This window comes from Vitis vinifera, chromosome 7 (genome assembly GCF_030704535.1).
Source record: "Vitis vinifera cultivar Pinot Noir 40024 chromosome 7, ASM3070453v1".
Lineage (NCBI taxonomy): Eukaryota > Viridiplantae > Streptophyta > Magnoliopsida > Vitales > Vitaceae > Vitis > Vitis vinifera.
Genome location: NC_081811.1, coordinates 23902356 through 23919848, shown reverse-complemented (window position 1 = coordinate 23919848; position 17493 = coordinate 23902356). Strand labels below are relative to the sequence as shown.

Genomic DNA, 17493 nt, shown 5'->3' with positions numbered 1-17493 from the left:
CGACCCCCCCAAACTTGTTCGGAATCAAAATAAATGCCCAGCTTGGCTCGAAATAATGCAAAGGTAGCTTTTAGCAAACGTTTTGTAAAAGTATATATTAACCGGTTGAGAAGCATAGGAGACCATATGCCATGTGACAAAGTTCCCATAACAACCTTTCTGTGTCCAAAATGAAATGTTCGATTAATTTCTTTAGGATATTGTAAGATATTTGTTAATTTGACTATTAAATGAATTAAGAGTATGTTTGACAATGATTTTAGAAAATGTTAATAACATCTTTAATACTGGCTCAAAATAATGCAAAGGTAACTTTAAGCAAACGTTTTGTAAAAGTATATATTAACCGGTTGAGAAGCATAGGAGACCATATGCCATGTGACAAAGTTCCCATAACAACCTTTTTGTGTCCAAAATGTTTGATTAATTTCTTTAGGATATTGTAAGATATTTGTTAATTTGGCTACTAAGTGAATTAAGAGTATGTTTGACAATGATTTTAGGAAATGTTTATAACATCTTTAATACTTTAAAAATAAAAATTTTCAAATATTATAAATACTATAAATACTTTATAAAATCACTATCAAATATATTGTAAAAATATATTTGATAATAATTTTAAAAAGTACTTTTAGTTTTTTTAATATTTAAAATTTTTTATTTTTTAAATATTAAAAATACTTTTTAAAATAATTGTTCAAATGTTGGTGAACCTGATTAATGACATGAATAATATGAAGTCTTTTCTTAAATATTGCAATGCACCAACGATACATGGATAAAGCATCAACAAGATCGGCATTGTAAGAAGTGGACTTAGCTTTAATGGCCACAGCTGATCAACGCAATAAGAGAGCTTTCAAGCATCTTTGTTTTTTGTGAGTTTTACATGTGTTTTGTTTGGGAGAGAGATAATCCACTAGGGAGCCATTTAATTTCCACATGCAAATTTCTCAATGAGTTTGACAATTAAGTCTTTGATAAAACTGTCACTATTGCTGTAAACAAGAATATCGTCTATATAAGTAAGAAGAATCGATCATAGTCATAATGTTGGTACAATACACAAATAAAGACAAATCAATTATGTCATAGTAAAAACCAAAACGAAGACAAAATTGAAAGAAAATTTTAAACCAAGAAGAAGCCATTTGTTTTAGGCCATGCATACAAAGACTTTTTTTAATAAATACATATGATTTAAGAAAGCATTCTTGATATTTGGTTGGTGCATGTTCAGAGAGAGAGAGAAAGAGAGAGGTTAACTTGAATACTAAGCTAAAAGTATTGTCATAGTCTTTACTAGAAACCAGAGTAAATTCCTTTACAACCAGTTGGCTTTGAATCATGCAACCAGTTGAACCCAACTACATCGATATGAGAGGGTCGAGGGACCCTGACAAAGATAAAGCGGATGCGGGGGGTAAGATGGGGTTGGAGAGAATGCATTGACTCCATATAATAAGCTCCTTAATTTATTGGAGAGCTTCAAACACAATCTTGAGAACCAAGGAAAAATTTCATTGTTTTTGCAGTGGTGCTGGATCATTCCATGTCTCAGTTTGATGCACGTTAGCCCGTCTCCATGAGTTTCATACACCCTTTCCATTAAGCTAACTCACTCTCACATTAAGTCACCAGTCATAAGTCATAACATTAGGAAAACGTAATCACCTAGTCACCTAGTCTTGCTATAAATATGTGTGCTTTGCTGGGAGACATACAAGCAGAAGGATGCCATATATGTCAAGAATGATGCTATCAAGGATATAGAATACTATTAGAAGGGGACATCTTAGGATGAAATTTAAGTATTTTTTTTCTTCCTCTATTAAATATCTAATTAATCCGCCATCCCCACAATAAAAATGAAGTATGAGAAGGCCTACAACAACTGGCACCGTGGACTTCCATATTACGTAAGCATTATTATTTGAAGTGGTCAGACATCTACCTAGAAATAGACACCCATACACGTACACATACACATTGTGATAACATTAATCTCATGGGAGAATTGTGTTTTGGGCCAGCTAGGCCCAAAAATTAATAAAAAATCCTCCAAACACCTATAATTGATTATAAGGATATAAAGTTGGAATAGACAAAAATACCCATTTTTACTTACATCCATCATTTTGTCTTTATACCACCACTCTTTACATGCCCCATCCATCAAATTCTCTTCTATTTAATCATTTTTTTATTTTTTTTTATTTTTTAAACTCCTTTAAAAATAATTGAAAAATCAACATTATTTTCTATTTTTAAATTATAAATAAATAAAAATTATATTAATGATTCAAAAATTATTTTGGAACATACTTTTGAAAAAAATATTAATTTAAATGAATAAAAATTATTTTTTACATTTTACAAGTAATTAATTTAATGATTAAAACACTATTTAAAATAAATATATTTACTATTTTTTTCTTTTATACTAAAAAGTATTTTAAAGTTTATTTTTTTTATTATTATAAAATAAAAAGTTTAAAGTTTTTTTTTTAATCTTTTTCTTTCCATAGTTTAATCATTTTTTGAACATAGACTTTTGTAATAAGTTATATGAATGTTCCAAATTTGTTTATTAAGGAATTTTTTTAATGATTTGAATTAATTGAAAATTTATTGAAATGAGAAAAAAGAAAAAGAGAGAAAGAGGATAGATGAAGAGTTTTTATTTTAAATATCCAACTAAAATGTTTTCGTATTTAGAAATGGATTATATCAATACATAGTACAGTAGAGATTGATTTTTTTCTCATACAAAAGGGTTAAATGATATGTTTACTCATTTTAAATAAAAACAAGTAGTTAAAAATTATATAGATTATGTTTGAGTTTGGTTTTAAAATATTTTTCTAGTTTTTATTATTTTTTTATTTTTAAAAACTATTTTTATTTTCTATATTGTCTCTTTTTGAAAATACATTTAATTAAAAAAATGAAAAATATTTTTAAAAATGAAAATTGAAGACCTTGTTTAATACTAAGATAATAAAAAGAATTAAATTTCATTTATTAATTATTCTTTTTTATTTTTAAAATATAATATGTTCACAATTAAATAAAGGAATTGGTCAATTGTATATTTTTTTCACAAAAATGTAATATGTTCATAAAAAAATTGGATTGAAGTTTTTCATCATTTTTTTAATCAAACTACTAGAATCATGTTTAATACAAATATAGGCATATATGCACTACGGGAATATGAAATTTGTGTCACTATACAAGAGTATTTACTAATTGTATAAGGGAAATGTACTAAGTGTACAAGCAGTGTATAAGATTACCATTTATAAAAGATTTCAATCTATTTTGAACCACTCCTTTATTTTCCTTGTCACCCACAAATTGCATACTCATGTCATGCACTTTATTTAACTCCCATATGAAAATTCCGATACTTTCTCCAATAATGATGTTTGGGGAAAAAAAAATTAACCCTAATTCATCCATCCTTTTATTAGTTAAACCATTAGAATTATGGTTAACACACCTACATGGACATATTACTTAGGATAGATATATTGTACAATAGTATTACACTAATTGTACAAGGAAAATGTACTAAGTGTACAAGGGTGTGCAAGACTACCATCTATAAAAAAATTTAATCGATTTTGAATCACTTTTTCATTTTCCTTGTCACCCATAGATTGCATACCTACGTCATGCAATTTATTTAATTTTCACATGAAAATTTCGATACTTTTCTTAGTAATAATGTTTGGGGAAAAAAAATTTAATCGTAATTCATCCACCGTTTTGTTAGCCAAACCATTAGAAATAAGATTAATATATCTACGTGGACACACAACTTAAGAAGGATATATTGCACCATTGTACAATGATGTTACATTAACTGTACAAGGGAAATGTACTAAGTGTACAAGGGAAATATACTAAGTGTACAAGGGTGTACAAGGCTACCATTTGTGAAAGATTTTAGTCGATTTTGAATCATTTCTTTATTTTTTTTGTTACCCATAAATTGTTTATGAAATTTGCACTATTATATAAGGGTGTTACACTAACTATAAAAGAGTATTCCACTCACTGTGTAAGGCAATGTACTAACTGTATAGGGTAAATGTATTAATTATACAAGGGTGTACAAGGTTATCTTTTATGCAAGATTTTAATCAATTCTGAACTTTTTTTTTTCTTGTCACCTAAGGATTGAACACTTTTCCCCCACACATTCCTTCACCTAAAAATTGTTTTAATTTGAAATTTTAAATTTCATCATTCAAAATTTGTAATTGCATATTTCATTTAAGTAGTTTTAACAATATTTTTTCTTACAACATTTACATCCTATATAAAGGAAAATTAACCATAATATTTAGGTATTACCTTTTTTTTTTTGTGAAATCAAATTAATATAAATGGATAACACATTAATGTCATTGTTTCAAATAACTTAAGACAATATAAACAACATATAATAACTGTTGAGGAAAAATTATGAATATTTTTTTACCAAACTATGTCATTTAGATCTTCTCTACCAAAATTAAAACATAGGAAATAAAATTAAAATTAATCACATTTAAAGTGTTTATTATAAGTAAACCGAATGAAATATATATTTTTACTATTTTATCTTTATAAACATAATGTTAGCAGATATTAAAAAAACCATATTTAAATAGAATTAAAAAGGATAAAAAATTATCTTTGTAACATTTGTAATTTTTTTTAATAAAAAATCATTAATTTAAATTATCAAGTTAATTTAAAATAATTTTTTTGTTGTAATTATAGTTTTAAAGATTCTACGATTTTTATATTATTACTTTTAATTTATTTTCTTTGATTTTTTATTTTAAATTTCATCTAAATTGGTTTTTTCTTACATTTATATGTTTTCTATTATATCCTTATTTAAAGTGATTTTCATCTAATTTGTATTCCATTATATTCTCTTTTCAATTTTAATGTGTTGTTATACCTCTTTACATAACAAAAGATTTTATTATTTTTCATCTACAAAACTTTATACAAAAGATATCATGTACGAGGAAAAAAAATAAAAAAAGAGAAAATTATGATATAATTTACATACACATCTCTTAATATGATACATTTGCTTGACTTAATGACATTATGCTTTAATAATTTAAATCATGTCAAGTCCACATCTATTTTAGATTTAAAAAGGCATTTGAATATTTTTCAAATTATTAAGTTATAATACATTATTCAATTAAAAATTAATTATCACCATTAGTTAAAAGATGATTATGTTACAAAATAATATATTAAAACAATATCAATGTATTGTCCAAAAAATAGAGAAAATATTCAAATAATTGTCTACAACCTTAAAGATATTTATATATATATTGGATAAAAAAGAATAATAATATTTTTTAAGGTGTTTAAAAATTATTTATTATATATTTTGTAAGTTTAAAAAAAATATTTTATGAAGTATTTAAAAAAAATTTACTTTAAAAATATAGTAATAATCCTTTTCAACCATTGATTACCAATATTTAATTTATTAGGCATGGTTTTTGGGAGAAAAATAATTGATGAAAATAGTAACACATTTCTAGAAAATAATTAATTTACATGTCCCACCAATTAATATGTGAGAGAAAAAGATAAGGTAAATGATGAAAGAGAGAGAGAAAAAAAGAATGAAAGAGAGTGGGAAGTTAGTTGTTTTCTTTTTCTTTTTGACAATAAAAGGGCATTTTTGGAAAATTAAATGTTTCATATCCTTCTTTTCAATTTGTAGACTTTCTTTAGGTGTTGGGTTTAAATATGAAACTTATGAGGATCTTTTATCAATTTTTGGGCCCAGTTGGGCACAAAACACAATTCTCCCTAATCTTATCTAGCATGAAACAGAAATCATCACCATGGCTCTCTGCTGGTATTTTCTTCTTTTTCTTGTTTTAATTTTCTCTTGATAGGGATGATGATGTCGAGGAAAATTTTGTTATACACGAGGAAATAAGTAAAAACAAAACAAAGTAGACATGAAAAGCAAACTTCCTAACTGTTTCAACAATGATGGTACGAGGGGACTCACTTCCTATGTCTTTTGGCCTCACTATCATATTTTAACAAATGATTAATTTAAATTGGATTATATTTTATTATTATTATTATTATTATTATTTTTACCATACGAAAACAAATGATATACATATTGACTCCATAGCTGATGGTATCAAATATTAAGACTCACTAAGAATCGTTTTAACAATTGAAGAATGGAATCCACATAATACACGTACGTATGACACGATTGAGTTTGAGTCGTTCTCAAGTGGTGCTGCAGCCGGCCAACCTTAAGCTCGTGAATAGAGGATTTCAGCATACCCGCGTGTTGTCACCTGTCACTGTCTACAGTGATGGAATAGGATTGAACTATATCCTCGAATTTGACCATGTCTCTGGTCCATTCTCATTTTGGAAGTTTCCTGGACCGAAGAATTCAAATGTTAGGAAGTAGAGAGGTTCATAGAGTTGGAGGCAAGTGAAATAGATTGATTTATTATAATTATGTCATTGTTTTTGATGATTCTTATGGATAATTTCCATTTTGGACTAGTGTTCTTTATGTTTCTTGACCATTTCAAATTGAAATCGTCTCCAACAACTATGCGTTTATAAAAAAAAGAAAAAAAATGTATTCATCTTTTTGGATTGTTATTATATTTTTTTCTTGGATGAAAGAGAGATAGAATCTGGATAATTGGCTTTAGTGGGTGAAGAGGCCGGCATAACGCGGCAAATATTGTAGCTTTTCAACCTTATAAATGCTGGTAGGAGTAGAGTCATTGAACCAACGCAAATCATAGCTCTCTTTTCACTTGAATATTCTATTGCTTCATCACTCTATGGAAAGTTGAGCATGGAGACTACAATTCAGGTGCCTAGATGGACCCCAACTCCAAGTCCTACAAGCTCACCAAGGGGACCCAATGTGCCTAGATGGGCACCAAGTCCAAGTCCACCAAGCTCACCAAAACGAGCCATGAAGAGTGAGAGTTTTGAGTCAAACCCACCAAGCTCACAAGGAGGGAACCAGGTGCCTAGATGGAACCCAAACGAGCCAAATACAAGCTCACCAAGAGGGTACATGCAGAATGAGAGTTTCGAACCAAGCTCAACGAAAGGGACCCACTTGCCTAAATGGAACCAAAGTCCAAGCCGACCAAGCTCGCCAAAAAGGCAAATAAGGGATGAGAACTTTGATGAATTGGAGATGGGGACCCATTTGCCAACATGGACCCAAAATCTAATCCCACCAAGCTCACCGAAAGGGGCCATGAAGAATGAGAGTTTGGAACTAAGCCCACCAAGCTCACCCAGGGCGAGCCATGTCCCTAGGTGGACCCCAAGTCCAAGCCCATCAAGATCACCAAAAGGGCCCTCGAGGAATGAGAGTTTTGATGATCTGGAGAGGGGAAGCGTGGCTTCTGAGGAAGACATGTCCTCTGACATGGAAAAGTTTTTCCCATTCAACAGTGACTCCATTTCAACTAGCACCAGACCACCACTTGATTCACTTCTGCTTGAAGCCCCATCTCTGAGAAACCTTCCCAAGGTAAAAACGTCATCGCAGAAACCAGATGTTGAACAGCCAAAGCAAAACAAAAACAATGTCACGCGGAATATTGATATGGATTTCACATCCAAATCCAATGGTGTTTTCTTGACTTGGAAGGACCTATGGGTGACGGTGCCAGACCAGCAAAGTGGGCGACGTCCCATTCTACAGCGCCTAACTGGATATGCCCAGCCGGGTGAGGTATTGGCCATCATGGGTCCTTCTGGCTGTGGCAAGTCAACTCTTCTGGATGCATTAGCTGGTAAGATTTGTCTATCTCTAACTTGAATAGCATTTTTCTCGCACTTGCATCATGATGAACTTACCCATATCTCATTTGCAGGTGAGATCAAGCTAATCTTATCCTATTCACCGATTCCACTCATTCACACTTACTCTTCGTTTTTCACACAAAACACCCTGTTCAGGCCTGTATTTGTATTCATCATGAGATTTATAGCAAAGACCTAAATAATTTCCACACAAAAAACCTTTTTCAGGCCTGGATTCATCATGAGGTTTATAGCAAGACCTACATATTTCCTAGCTTTACACACTAAGCATGGCACACCTAACGATTCCTCTCCCGTCATGGGCTCCTGTTGTTGAACCCATGACGTGACTCTGAAATTGATTTAGTTATCGACATAGTTCAAAAACCTAATTATTCTTACCTTTAAACACTTAGTTACGTTTAGAATCATTCAATTTTTTTTTTCTAACAAAATCACAAAAATGCATCATTTTCCTATAAAATTATATGATGATATATTTTTGGACGACATTTTGCCTTGATGTGTCATGTTTTTGTATTATCAAAATTTAGGTAATCGCTTAAAAAATATAAACTTAAACATTATCTAATTATTAAACACATGTCAAATCATCTATTTAATAATTATATCCTCCTATTTAATAATAAAATTAAGTTAAATCATATATAAGTCTATATGATTAATATTCCAACAAGATATTTTTTGATCTAATTAACCAATTTATTTAGAAAAAATTAAATTAATTCAAATTTGAGTTTAATAGTTTAAAATTATAATTAGGTTAATATTATTAAATGATTGAATTTGAATTAAATTTACGTGTTCTGCATATTAACCTAAAAATTATATATTTATTAAATGTGTTATATAGGTGAACACATCTTTGACCGAACACAAGTATAATTAATCTAAACCCATGAAAAACGTGTTAAGTTTAAATGATATTATTCGTGAATTACATCATACTATATGCATGCGGGAGAACGTTGAAGAACGCTTATTGACAAATATGCGAATTTATTGCAGGAAGATTAGGTTCAAACACAAGGCAAGCAGGGGAAATTCTCATTAATGGTAGAAAGCAAAGACTTGCTTTCGGAACTTCGGTAAGCAGACTTTGAAAAAGGAGACAAAACTCTGAAGATATGATCTGAAGTTCAATAGCAATTAATGCAAGAAATATCCAATTTGCAAAAGTCGGGAGTCTTTTCGTTTTCCTTTCAAATCCAGAGCGTCGTTTTTCTCAGATGGGTGTGTGCAAACACACTTTTCCCTTATTGTTTTTATTTGCCAATCTGTCGTCAGATTTGATGACTTTTTGAAAAGGGTATGAACTGACGAAGAATTTGATTTCTCGACGAAACCTTGCACTAGAAACGAGTACAAACATTGGCGGTTTTTGGCCAGTTAAATGCTTTAAAGGGATTTAAAGGAACTTATTTTCCTTGTTGTAATGAAGGTTCTGCCATGGTTTCTCATAATGTAGGCCTATGTGACTCAAGACGATACTCTAATGACCACATTAACAGTAAGGGAAGCTGTACACTATTCTGCACAGCTCCAACTCCCAGGCTCCATGCCTACCTCGGCTAAGAAGGAAAGAGCTGAAATGACGATATGCGAGATGGGGTTGCAAGACTGCATAGAGACAAGAATAGGAGGGTGGGGAAAGAAAGGCCTCAGTGGTGGACAGAAGAGGAGGGTTAGCATCTGCATTGAAATCTTGACGCGTCCAAAGCTACTCTTTCTAGATGAGCCCACCAGTGGCCTAGACAGTGCAGCTTCTTACCATGTCATGGACCGCATTGTTAAGCTTGCTCACCGAGAGGGAATCACTGTTATTGCATCAATCCATCAACCTAGCAGTGAGGTTTTTGAGCTTTTTCACAATCTCTGCCTTCTCTCCTCTGGTAAAACAGTCTACTTTGGTCCTGCTTCAATGGCAAATGAGGTATTTTAATCTCTTTCAAGATGCATTCACAATCGAGAGTCGTTTCATTGCACCTACCACTTTATGAAATATTCCTCTTCTATTTTATTTGCAGTTTTTTGCTAAGAATGGCTTCCCTTGCCCATCTCTGAGAAACCCATCTGATCACTACCTTAGAACTATAAACAAGGACTTCGACTTAGTAAGCAGTCTTCCTATATACAATTCCCAGTTCTTAATAAAGAATTCAAGGTACTCGACCACTTTTTAGCCTATTCAAACTCTAATATACTACTACTGTGGCTCTTACTATTTTAGGACATCGAGGAAGGACTTGGTGGCGCAACAAGCACAGAAGAAGCAATTAACATTCTTGTAAGAGCCTATAAGTCATCTGAGACTTGCCAGCAGGTTCAAGGGCGGGTGTCTGAGATATGCCAACAGGTATACATGCAATTTAATCAGACTACAGTTGGTTTTCAAGTTATTGAAAAAGATATACAAGGGATTACTCAAACGGATCTCTTTTTGTTTTGCAGAAAGGAGGAGTGCTTGAGAAAAAGGGAAGCCAGGCTAGCTTCGCCACCCAGTGTCTTGTTCTTACTAAGAGATCCTTCGTGAACATGTATCGTGATCTAGGCTATTACTGGCTTCGACTTGCAATCTACATTGCATTGTGTTTATGTGTTGGGACTATCTTCTATGACATCGGCTTCTCTTACGGCTCCATTCAGGTAATTAATAAGGAACGACACAAATACTGGTTGTCTCCAATTATTATTCACAAAATCTAAGCCAATAACTCTGCTCCAAAATCTACAGGCTAGGGGATCGATGCTCATGTTTGTTGCAGCATTCTTGACTTTCATGGCAATTGGTGGATTCCCTTCATTTGTAGAGGACATGAAGGTTGGTCTATTTTCTTAATGTCAATTCATTAATTCGTTAAACATATGTTCTATATTAACTGATAGTGGTTGACGTTTGACCTTTGACCTTTTTCCTCATCATAATCAGATCTTTGGGCGAGAAAGATTAAACGGGCACTATGGCGTTGGAGCATTTGTTATAGGAAACTCACTTTCTTCAATTCCTTACCTGCTTATGATATCTTTAATCCCCGGAGCAATCGCTTATTACCTCGTCCACCTTCAGAAGGGATTTGAACACTTCGTCTATTTCGCTATACTATTGTTTGTGTGCATGATGTTGGTTGAGAGCCTAATGATGATGGTGGCGAGTATCGTACCAGATTTCCTCATGGGAATCATAACAGGCGCAGGAATTCAAGGTGTGATGATGCTGTGCGGGGGCTTCTTCCGATTGCCGAATGATCTTCCCAATCCTTTTTGGAAATATCCGATGTATTACATTGCCTTCCATAAGTATGCAAACCAAGGATTCTACAAAAATGAGTTCGAAGGGTTGACATTTCCCAACAATCAAGTAGGAGGAGCACCCACCATTACTGGTGAAGAAATCCTGCAAAACGTTTGGCAAGTGGAGATGGGCTACTCTAAGTGGATTGATCTTGCTATCTTATTTGGAATGGTGGTTCTGTACCGCCTCATGTTTCTGGGGATAATAAAGACCGTTGAAAAGGTTAAGCCTATGATCAGAGGTCTTTTTGCTGTTCCGCCTGAGAAGTCCAAGCAAATTCTAGAAGACCCTATTGATCCACAATATGCCTAGTCCCCAAACTTTATTGGCGTACTATTTATTTTTCTTGTATTCTAGTAGCTGCAGGTCAAAGATGTAACTCCTGATTACTCTGAAATTCAGCTGCGTGCTTGTCAGTGGATGATTTGCAGTCATCTCAAAATTGATGATGTAACTTCTCATTACTCTCAAATTCTGAATGAATAATTTTTTAGACTTATTTTATGCTTTATTGAAATGTACACACTGATGAATCAACGTCCGCACTCTGTCAACAATTATAAATTTGAACTTCCTGAACTAGGAGTGTCTTTTGTCCAGATTGGATTCCAGTCAAATTAAGGGACTATAACAAAGGTTATAACTTAGAGGAAATATTCCAATTAACTATCTCATTATGTTGGGTGCAACTGTCCAAAGTTGGTTTGAGTTGGAAGCCTCTCCCTGTCTATGCTTGTGTTGGTTGACGATGTGCGGTGCCACACATCAATACGGAAAGCTCAACTAATAGACTCTCCAGCTTTATATCTCTCTTGCTTTGAGACTCTGATAAGATCCAGCATGGACTCTCAGATTCATATGCCTAGATGGACACCAAGGTCGCCTTCAACCGATACCATGAAAAATGACAGAGTCGATGTGCCTAGATGGACACTCATTCCAAGCCCATCGGCATCACCTGAGAAAGTTGATGGCAATTCAAAGATGGGAAGCATAGGTTCCGAAGAAGATATGTTTTCTAGCACGGGAAAATTTTTCCCATTCTGCACCACCACATCCTCACTCAGATATCCATAGATCGCCATCTCTAGTGATCCATTCCAGCTTTGAAAAATCACTGGAGGTTGACGCAGTAGGGCAGCAGAAGGGAGAAGGAAACTTTGTTACACACATTGATATCGGTTCCATGGCCAAGCCGAATGGTGTATTCTTGACATGGAAGGACCTGTGGGTGACCGTGCCAGATGGCAAGAATGGACGCCGAGCAATTCTACAGGGGCTCACCGGGTATGCTCAACCGGGTGAGGTACTGGGTCCTTCTGGTTGTGGCAAGTCAACTATTCTTGATGCCCTAGCAGGTAAATACCTGTAACTTTTTTGATAATTCAGATTTGCATGGCCTTCTTTTCACACATGCAATCATAAAAATTAATCAAATCACAATATTTCACCTGGCGGCAGATTTAGTACACAATCAATTTTCATATGTTTTGGAAAAATAAAAAAATTATTAATTTAATTTTAAAAAGTACTTGCATGTGTACCATGCCATGGAAAGTTTCCACGCATCATAGAACTTGTATATAATTTTACGTTACTTTATATAAAAGATTTTCTAAATTTTCTTAAACCTTTCTAGGATAAAAAAATAAAAATAAATAAAATCTACCAAAACTATTGAAAGATTTTTAATTAAATTTTTAAATTCTTTTAAAAATAAAATTTCTGAAACTTATATTCATAATTTTTTAAAAACTTTTAGGTATATATTTGATGTTATCGAGAGTACACTATTATAACTTTGACCCTTTTATTAAAAAAATAATAATTCTAAAATATATTGCATATTGTTCTTGCATATTTTTCTTTAGTGTAAAATAGTTGATCTGTTAATTAATATTATTTTAAAATATAAAAATTAATTAACAAGAAAAATATATTCATTAAAAGTATTATAAATTACTATTTAAAATTTCCAATAAATAGTAGTTTTAAATTTTTGTTAATATTAAAGATAAATTATTTTCAAGGTAAATCTAATGATACCATTAATTCCTATATATTTTGTATTTTTGTACAACTTTTTACTTATGCTTTTACCATTTTTCACACTCGTTCTTAACCTAAATGTCTGATTAGACAAGTAATTATGATTTAAAATATAAAAATTTATTAAAAACGGTAAATATGATCTTAATTGGCAATTATTTTTTAAAACAATTCTAAAAAATAGTTTTTAAGAACCATTTTTGAAAACTGTTCTCTATTATTTTATAGAACAAAAGTCTATTTTGGAACCTAAAATGTTTTTAACTTGTTTTTAATATTTTTTAAAATAATTTTTATATCCACAAGTTTAGTTTTAATCATTGTATATATATATGTTTGTATAATTGTTTTTTAAAACACCTCTAAAAAAATAAGTGAAAACAATTAAAATATATTATCTAAAAATACCATATTTTTGTTTTTTGATAATAGAAAATAATTTCTAGTTATCAAACGTGTTTTATAGTTTTTTTGTTCTAGAAAATAAAAAACTATTTCCAAACAAACTTTATATCTTTTAGTTGTTTTTAAAAGTAATTTATACAAACATGTATTATTTTATAAAATTATCATATAGTTATATTATTTCATTATTAATAAAAAAATTGTAACCATGTGGCTAAAACGAGCTACATTGAACTTTTTTTTTTTTAAACTAATTTTTTTTTTATTATACCTTTATTACAAATACACTAACATTATAATATAATTTAATTTAAAATTTTTAATTTTTTTTCTACTAATATTTATGTGTTATTCAATTGATAAATGCCTATAAAAAATAACTACTCATTTTATTAGGGTAATAAAGTTTTTATTTAATCATGAACAATTATTAAAATTTATTGTTACTTGCATAAAATAACACACTAATCTTAGGATTTTAATTTTTATTAAAGATAAATTGACAATTGTTATTTTTTTCTTTTTCTGGTTTTTGGAAAAAAAAACCTAAAATTTTTTAATTTATTTTTGAGAAAAATATGTTTCAAATAATTTAATTTCCTATAATAAAATTGTATAATTTTTATTATTATTTTCCCTTTGACCTATTTTTCTTGATTTTTATATCTTTTTCTTATTTATTTTTTCCTTACCCTGTTTGGTAATTTTACTTTAAAGATTTTGGCGTTCGTATTTTAAATTTTGTATGGTTCATGCTTGACACTTCATAGCAGGAAACCAGATGAAACGGCGACGTTTTTCCTTTTTTATTCAAAACGTCGTCGTTCTTCCTAGGTTATTACATGAGCATCCTATCCTGGCTCTCCAGCCTTGGCATTATCAATTCTCACGTGTATATATATACAAATAACCTCATCTGTAGAGAGAGAAAACGGTGAAATGGACGAAGAAGAGCACGAGGTGTACGGAGGAGAGATCCCCGACGAGGGCGAAATGGAAGGAGACATGGACGCTCACAACGCCGACGTCGATATGGCCACCAACGACGACGACGCTGTGAAGGTCCTTTCTCTCTACCTCCATTCTTTCTTTCAATTTTGACAGGAAGAGCAAAACCCTAATGACTTGAAACAAACCTAATCGCTTCGATTTTATGTATCTGGTTTTGATCAGGAGCTGGATGAGATGAAGAAAAGGCTGAAGGAGATGGAGGAGGAGGCAGCGGCTCTTCGTGAGATGCAAGCTAAAGTGGAGAAGGAAATGGGCGCTGTTCAAGGTCCCTTTTTTTCTTCCTCTTTGTTTCTTAGAATCTAGGGTTTTGGATCTGGTGTCCTTTGTTTGGTTGCTGCGGCAATTTGGGAAAAGATGAAAAAGTGAAGTTTTGAATCCTATGTTGTTTGATTGGACTAGGGCCCCTGGGGGTTTGACCTCTCCCTTATGGATTTCATTTGAGCAATTGACTAATAGACAGGTTGTTTAGGCGCTTTCCCTTAGTTCTGGTTTTTGTGCTGTTATGTTTTTATTTTGTACTTATTTTTATTTTTTTGCTTTTGCACTCTCTGGGTACTCCCAGTGTACTTGGGTTTCACCCCATAAGCTCGTTAGTCGTTAGGTGCTCTTAATCACAGCTTCTATTTTCTCATCCAAAACACGCAGCCAAAAAAAAAAAAAAAAACCGTTGGTTTTTTTTTCTTTTAAATTCCCTTGCTTTGTCTGAGCAACCAAAGGGGCATTAAGGTTTAGGATTCAGTTTTGATGCTGCTTCTGTTTGATCATGTGTAGTATTTTATGCATTTTGGGTGGTGATAATTCTGGCTCTCTTTGATTTTGTTGAATAATTGATTGGATGAATTGTTTGATATTCATGTTAGAGACGATGTTTTAGATTATCTCTTATATATATATATTCTGATGTGTTAATGAGTTTGCTGCACTATAAGAAGTACAGTAGTCTTGGGAAGGCATAGTACAGTTAATGCCTGGTAGATCTGTAATGGTAAATGATTTGAATCGAGGGGGATGCTGCTGCTCATTTTCTGTTCCTTTAAAGCAATTTGAAGCAACTTGCTTATTATAAGTCTCAATTATTCAAACAGTGGCACTAACACATCTTTGGAATTAAGTTTATTACTTAAATACCCTGCTCATTTGATTTATGTGCATGTCTTAGATCCTGCTAGTGCGGCTGTTACTCAAGCAAACAAGGAGGAGGCTGATTCACGGTCGGTGTTTGTGGGCAATGTGAGAATCAGATTCCTTTCTTCTGTTCATACTTCTCCTTTTTCTAAAATACTATTCTTTTATGAAGTATGAACATGTGTCTGATATATTGTTTTTTTATTTATATATCCAAAACAAAAATGTCTGATATACGGTTTTCTTGGAATTGCATCAGTAGTTTTTTTTTTTTTTTAATATCTCTAATTGGCTGGAACTTCTTGTTTTAATCAATCAAGGAACTTACAATCAAACATTTATGCAGTCACTACTGGCCATAATTAGTTTTTCTTTCCATATATCCATTTGTATACTTGTGGGACATATGCTCTCCCCTCTCTTCTCACAAAATCTTCAGATTGTGAATAATGTTCTCTTCCTGTTCGTATCCTTTAATTATTTCCTGGAAATATGTGATATTTTTAGTTATTTATACTTCTTGCAGATATTTTAATTAAGTTCTAGTTCTGTTTGTAGTTAACGGATCACTAAAACTATATATATGTTAGAAGCTGCTCAAGGTATATTGGACCTTTTGGGGTATGCTGAATTTTTTTTAATCATATGTTAGAGTTAAAATGTCTAGTAGTTGGTTTGAAGTCCTATTATGCATTTATTAATACCATATATGACCGTAGGTGTCATGATATTTGGAGTTTGTTAACGCAGAAATGTTTTTGTTGTATGCATCTGTTAATAGATCCTGGAAATGATCTTAGAAAAACTTCTGAGAGTATGATATTGTTATATGAGTAATGAGAAGACATAATTTTTATTTTTATTTGTTGGAGTTAATGAATTTTAGAAATTTATAATGATTTTATTTGTTGGGAAATAGGATCTTCTGTAGGCTTCACAAAGTCGCATTTGGATTTATGGGTTTTTAAAGTAGGGTTGAATCCAAGAGTATCTAGCTCAAGCTCTATTTTATTATTAATGGGCTGAAAAATATGGGCCCAGGTTAACCCACTGACTGGCTTTAAAATATAAAGTTGTTTTAAAATTAAGATGATATGAAGAAAAAAATGAACCAATATGAATAATATGGTTTAAAATGTTAAAATAATTGATTATTAAATTCCACTCTAATCATGAGAGCCTTAATTACACCCCTTGGAGTTGATTGATCCAGCAGAGTTTGGGTTGTTTAGCTGGATACAATTCCACTTTGTAACAGAAAATCCCTACCTCTATCTGGCTATTTTGCATGGGTGGCAGGTGGCGAACCTGGGTCAGAAATTGCCAGCTTTGTTCATCCTATGATTCTAAGCTCAATAATTTCAGACTCTTTACTTAAATAATGTAATGCACTATTGGAATCATGATATCCCATTCACCATGATTTTTTGCTTTTCCAATTGCCTTGATCTCGTTTTTTACCAAGGTTGAATAAGCCATAACATATGTGCCATATCAAAGATGGTACACGTCTTCGTCTGTTGGTAAAATGCTTGTGCATTTGCAAGGGAAAAAAAAATCTTATATCATGATCCACTTGATCACTTGTTGCCCTTACTAATAGCTGAAGTGTAATACTCTTAGAGGGCATTGCTGTTGATCATATTTGGTTGTAGATTTGATACAAAAGCTTTAACATAGTATCATTCATCTCATTAAGACATCATCAGTGTTAAAAATTGTTCAATACTAGG

At 31.9% G+C, this 17493-nt stretch overlaps 2 protein-coding genes across 2 annotated transcripts; both read left to right on the top strand.

The window, feature by feature from the left end:
• Positions 1–6844: 6844 nt before the first annotated feature.
• Positions 6845–11482, top strand: LOC100262864 (ABC transporter G family member 1). Its single transcript, XM_002267081.5, has 8 exons — positions 6845–7847; positions 8887–8966; positions 9347–9811; positions 9906–9992; positions 10109–10234; positions 10330–10524; positions 10613–10699; positions 10808–11482. Exons 1-8 carry the CDS (start codon positions 6887–6889, stop codon positions 11480–11482), a joined length of 2676 nt encoding a protein of 891 aa, XP_002267117.5. The 5' UTR covers positions 6845–6886.
• A 2921-nt stretch (positions 11483–14403) lies between these two features.
• LOC100245696 (polyadenylate-binding protein 2) lies at positions 14404–16109 on the top strand. Its single transcript, XM_002266986.5, has 3 exons — positions 14404–14686; positions 14798–14900; positions 15795–16109. The coding sequence occupies exons 1-3, from the start codon at positions 14564–14566 to the stop codon at positions 15935–15937; spliced, it is 369 nt and encodes a 122-aa protein (XP_002267022.2). The 5' UTR covers positions 14404–14563; the 3' UTR covers positions 15938–16109.
• The last annotated feature ends 1384 nt before the right edge of the window (positions 16110–17493 follow it).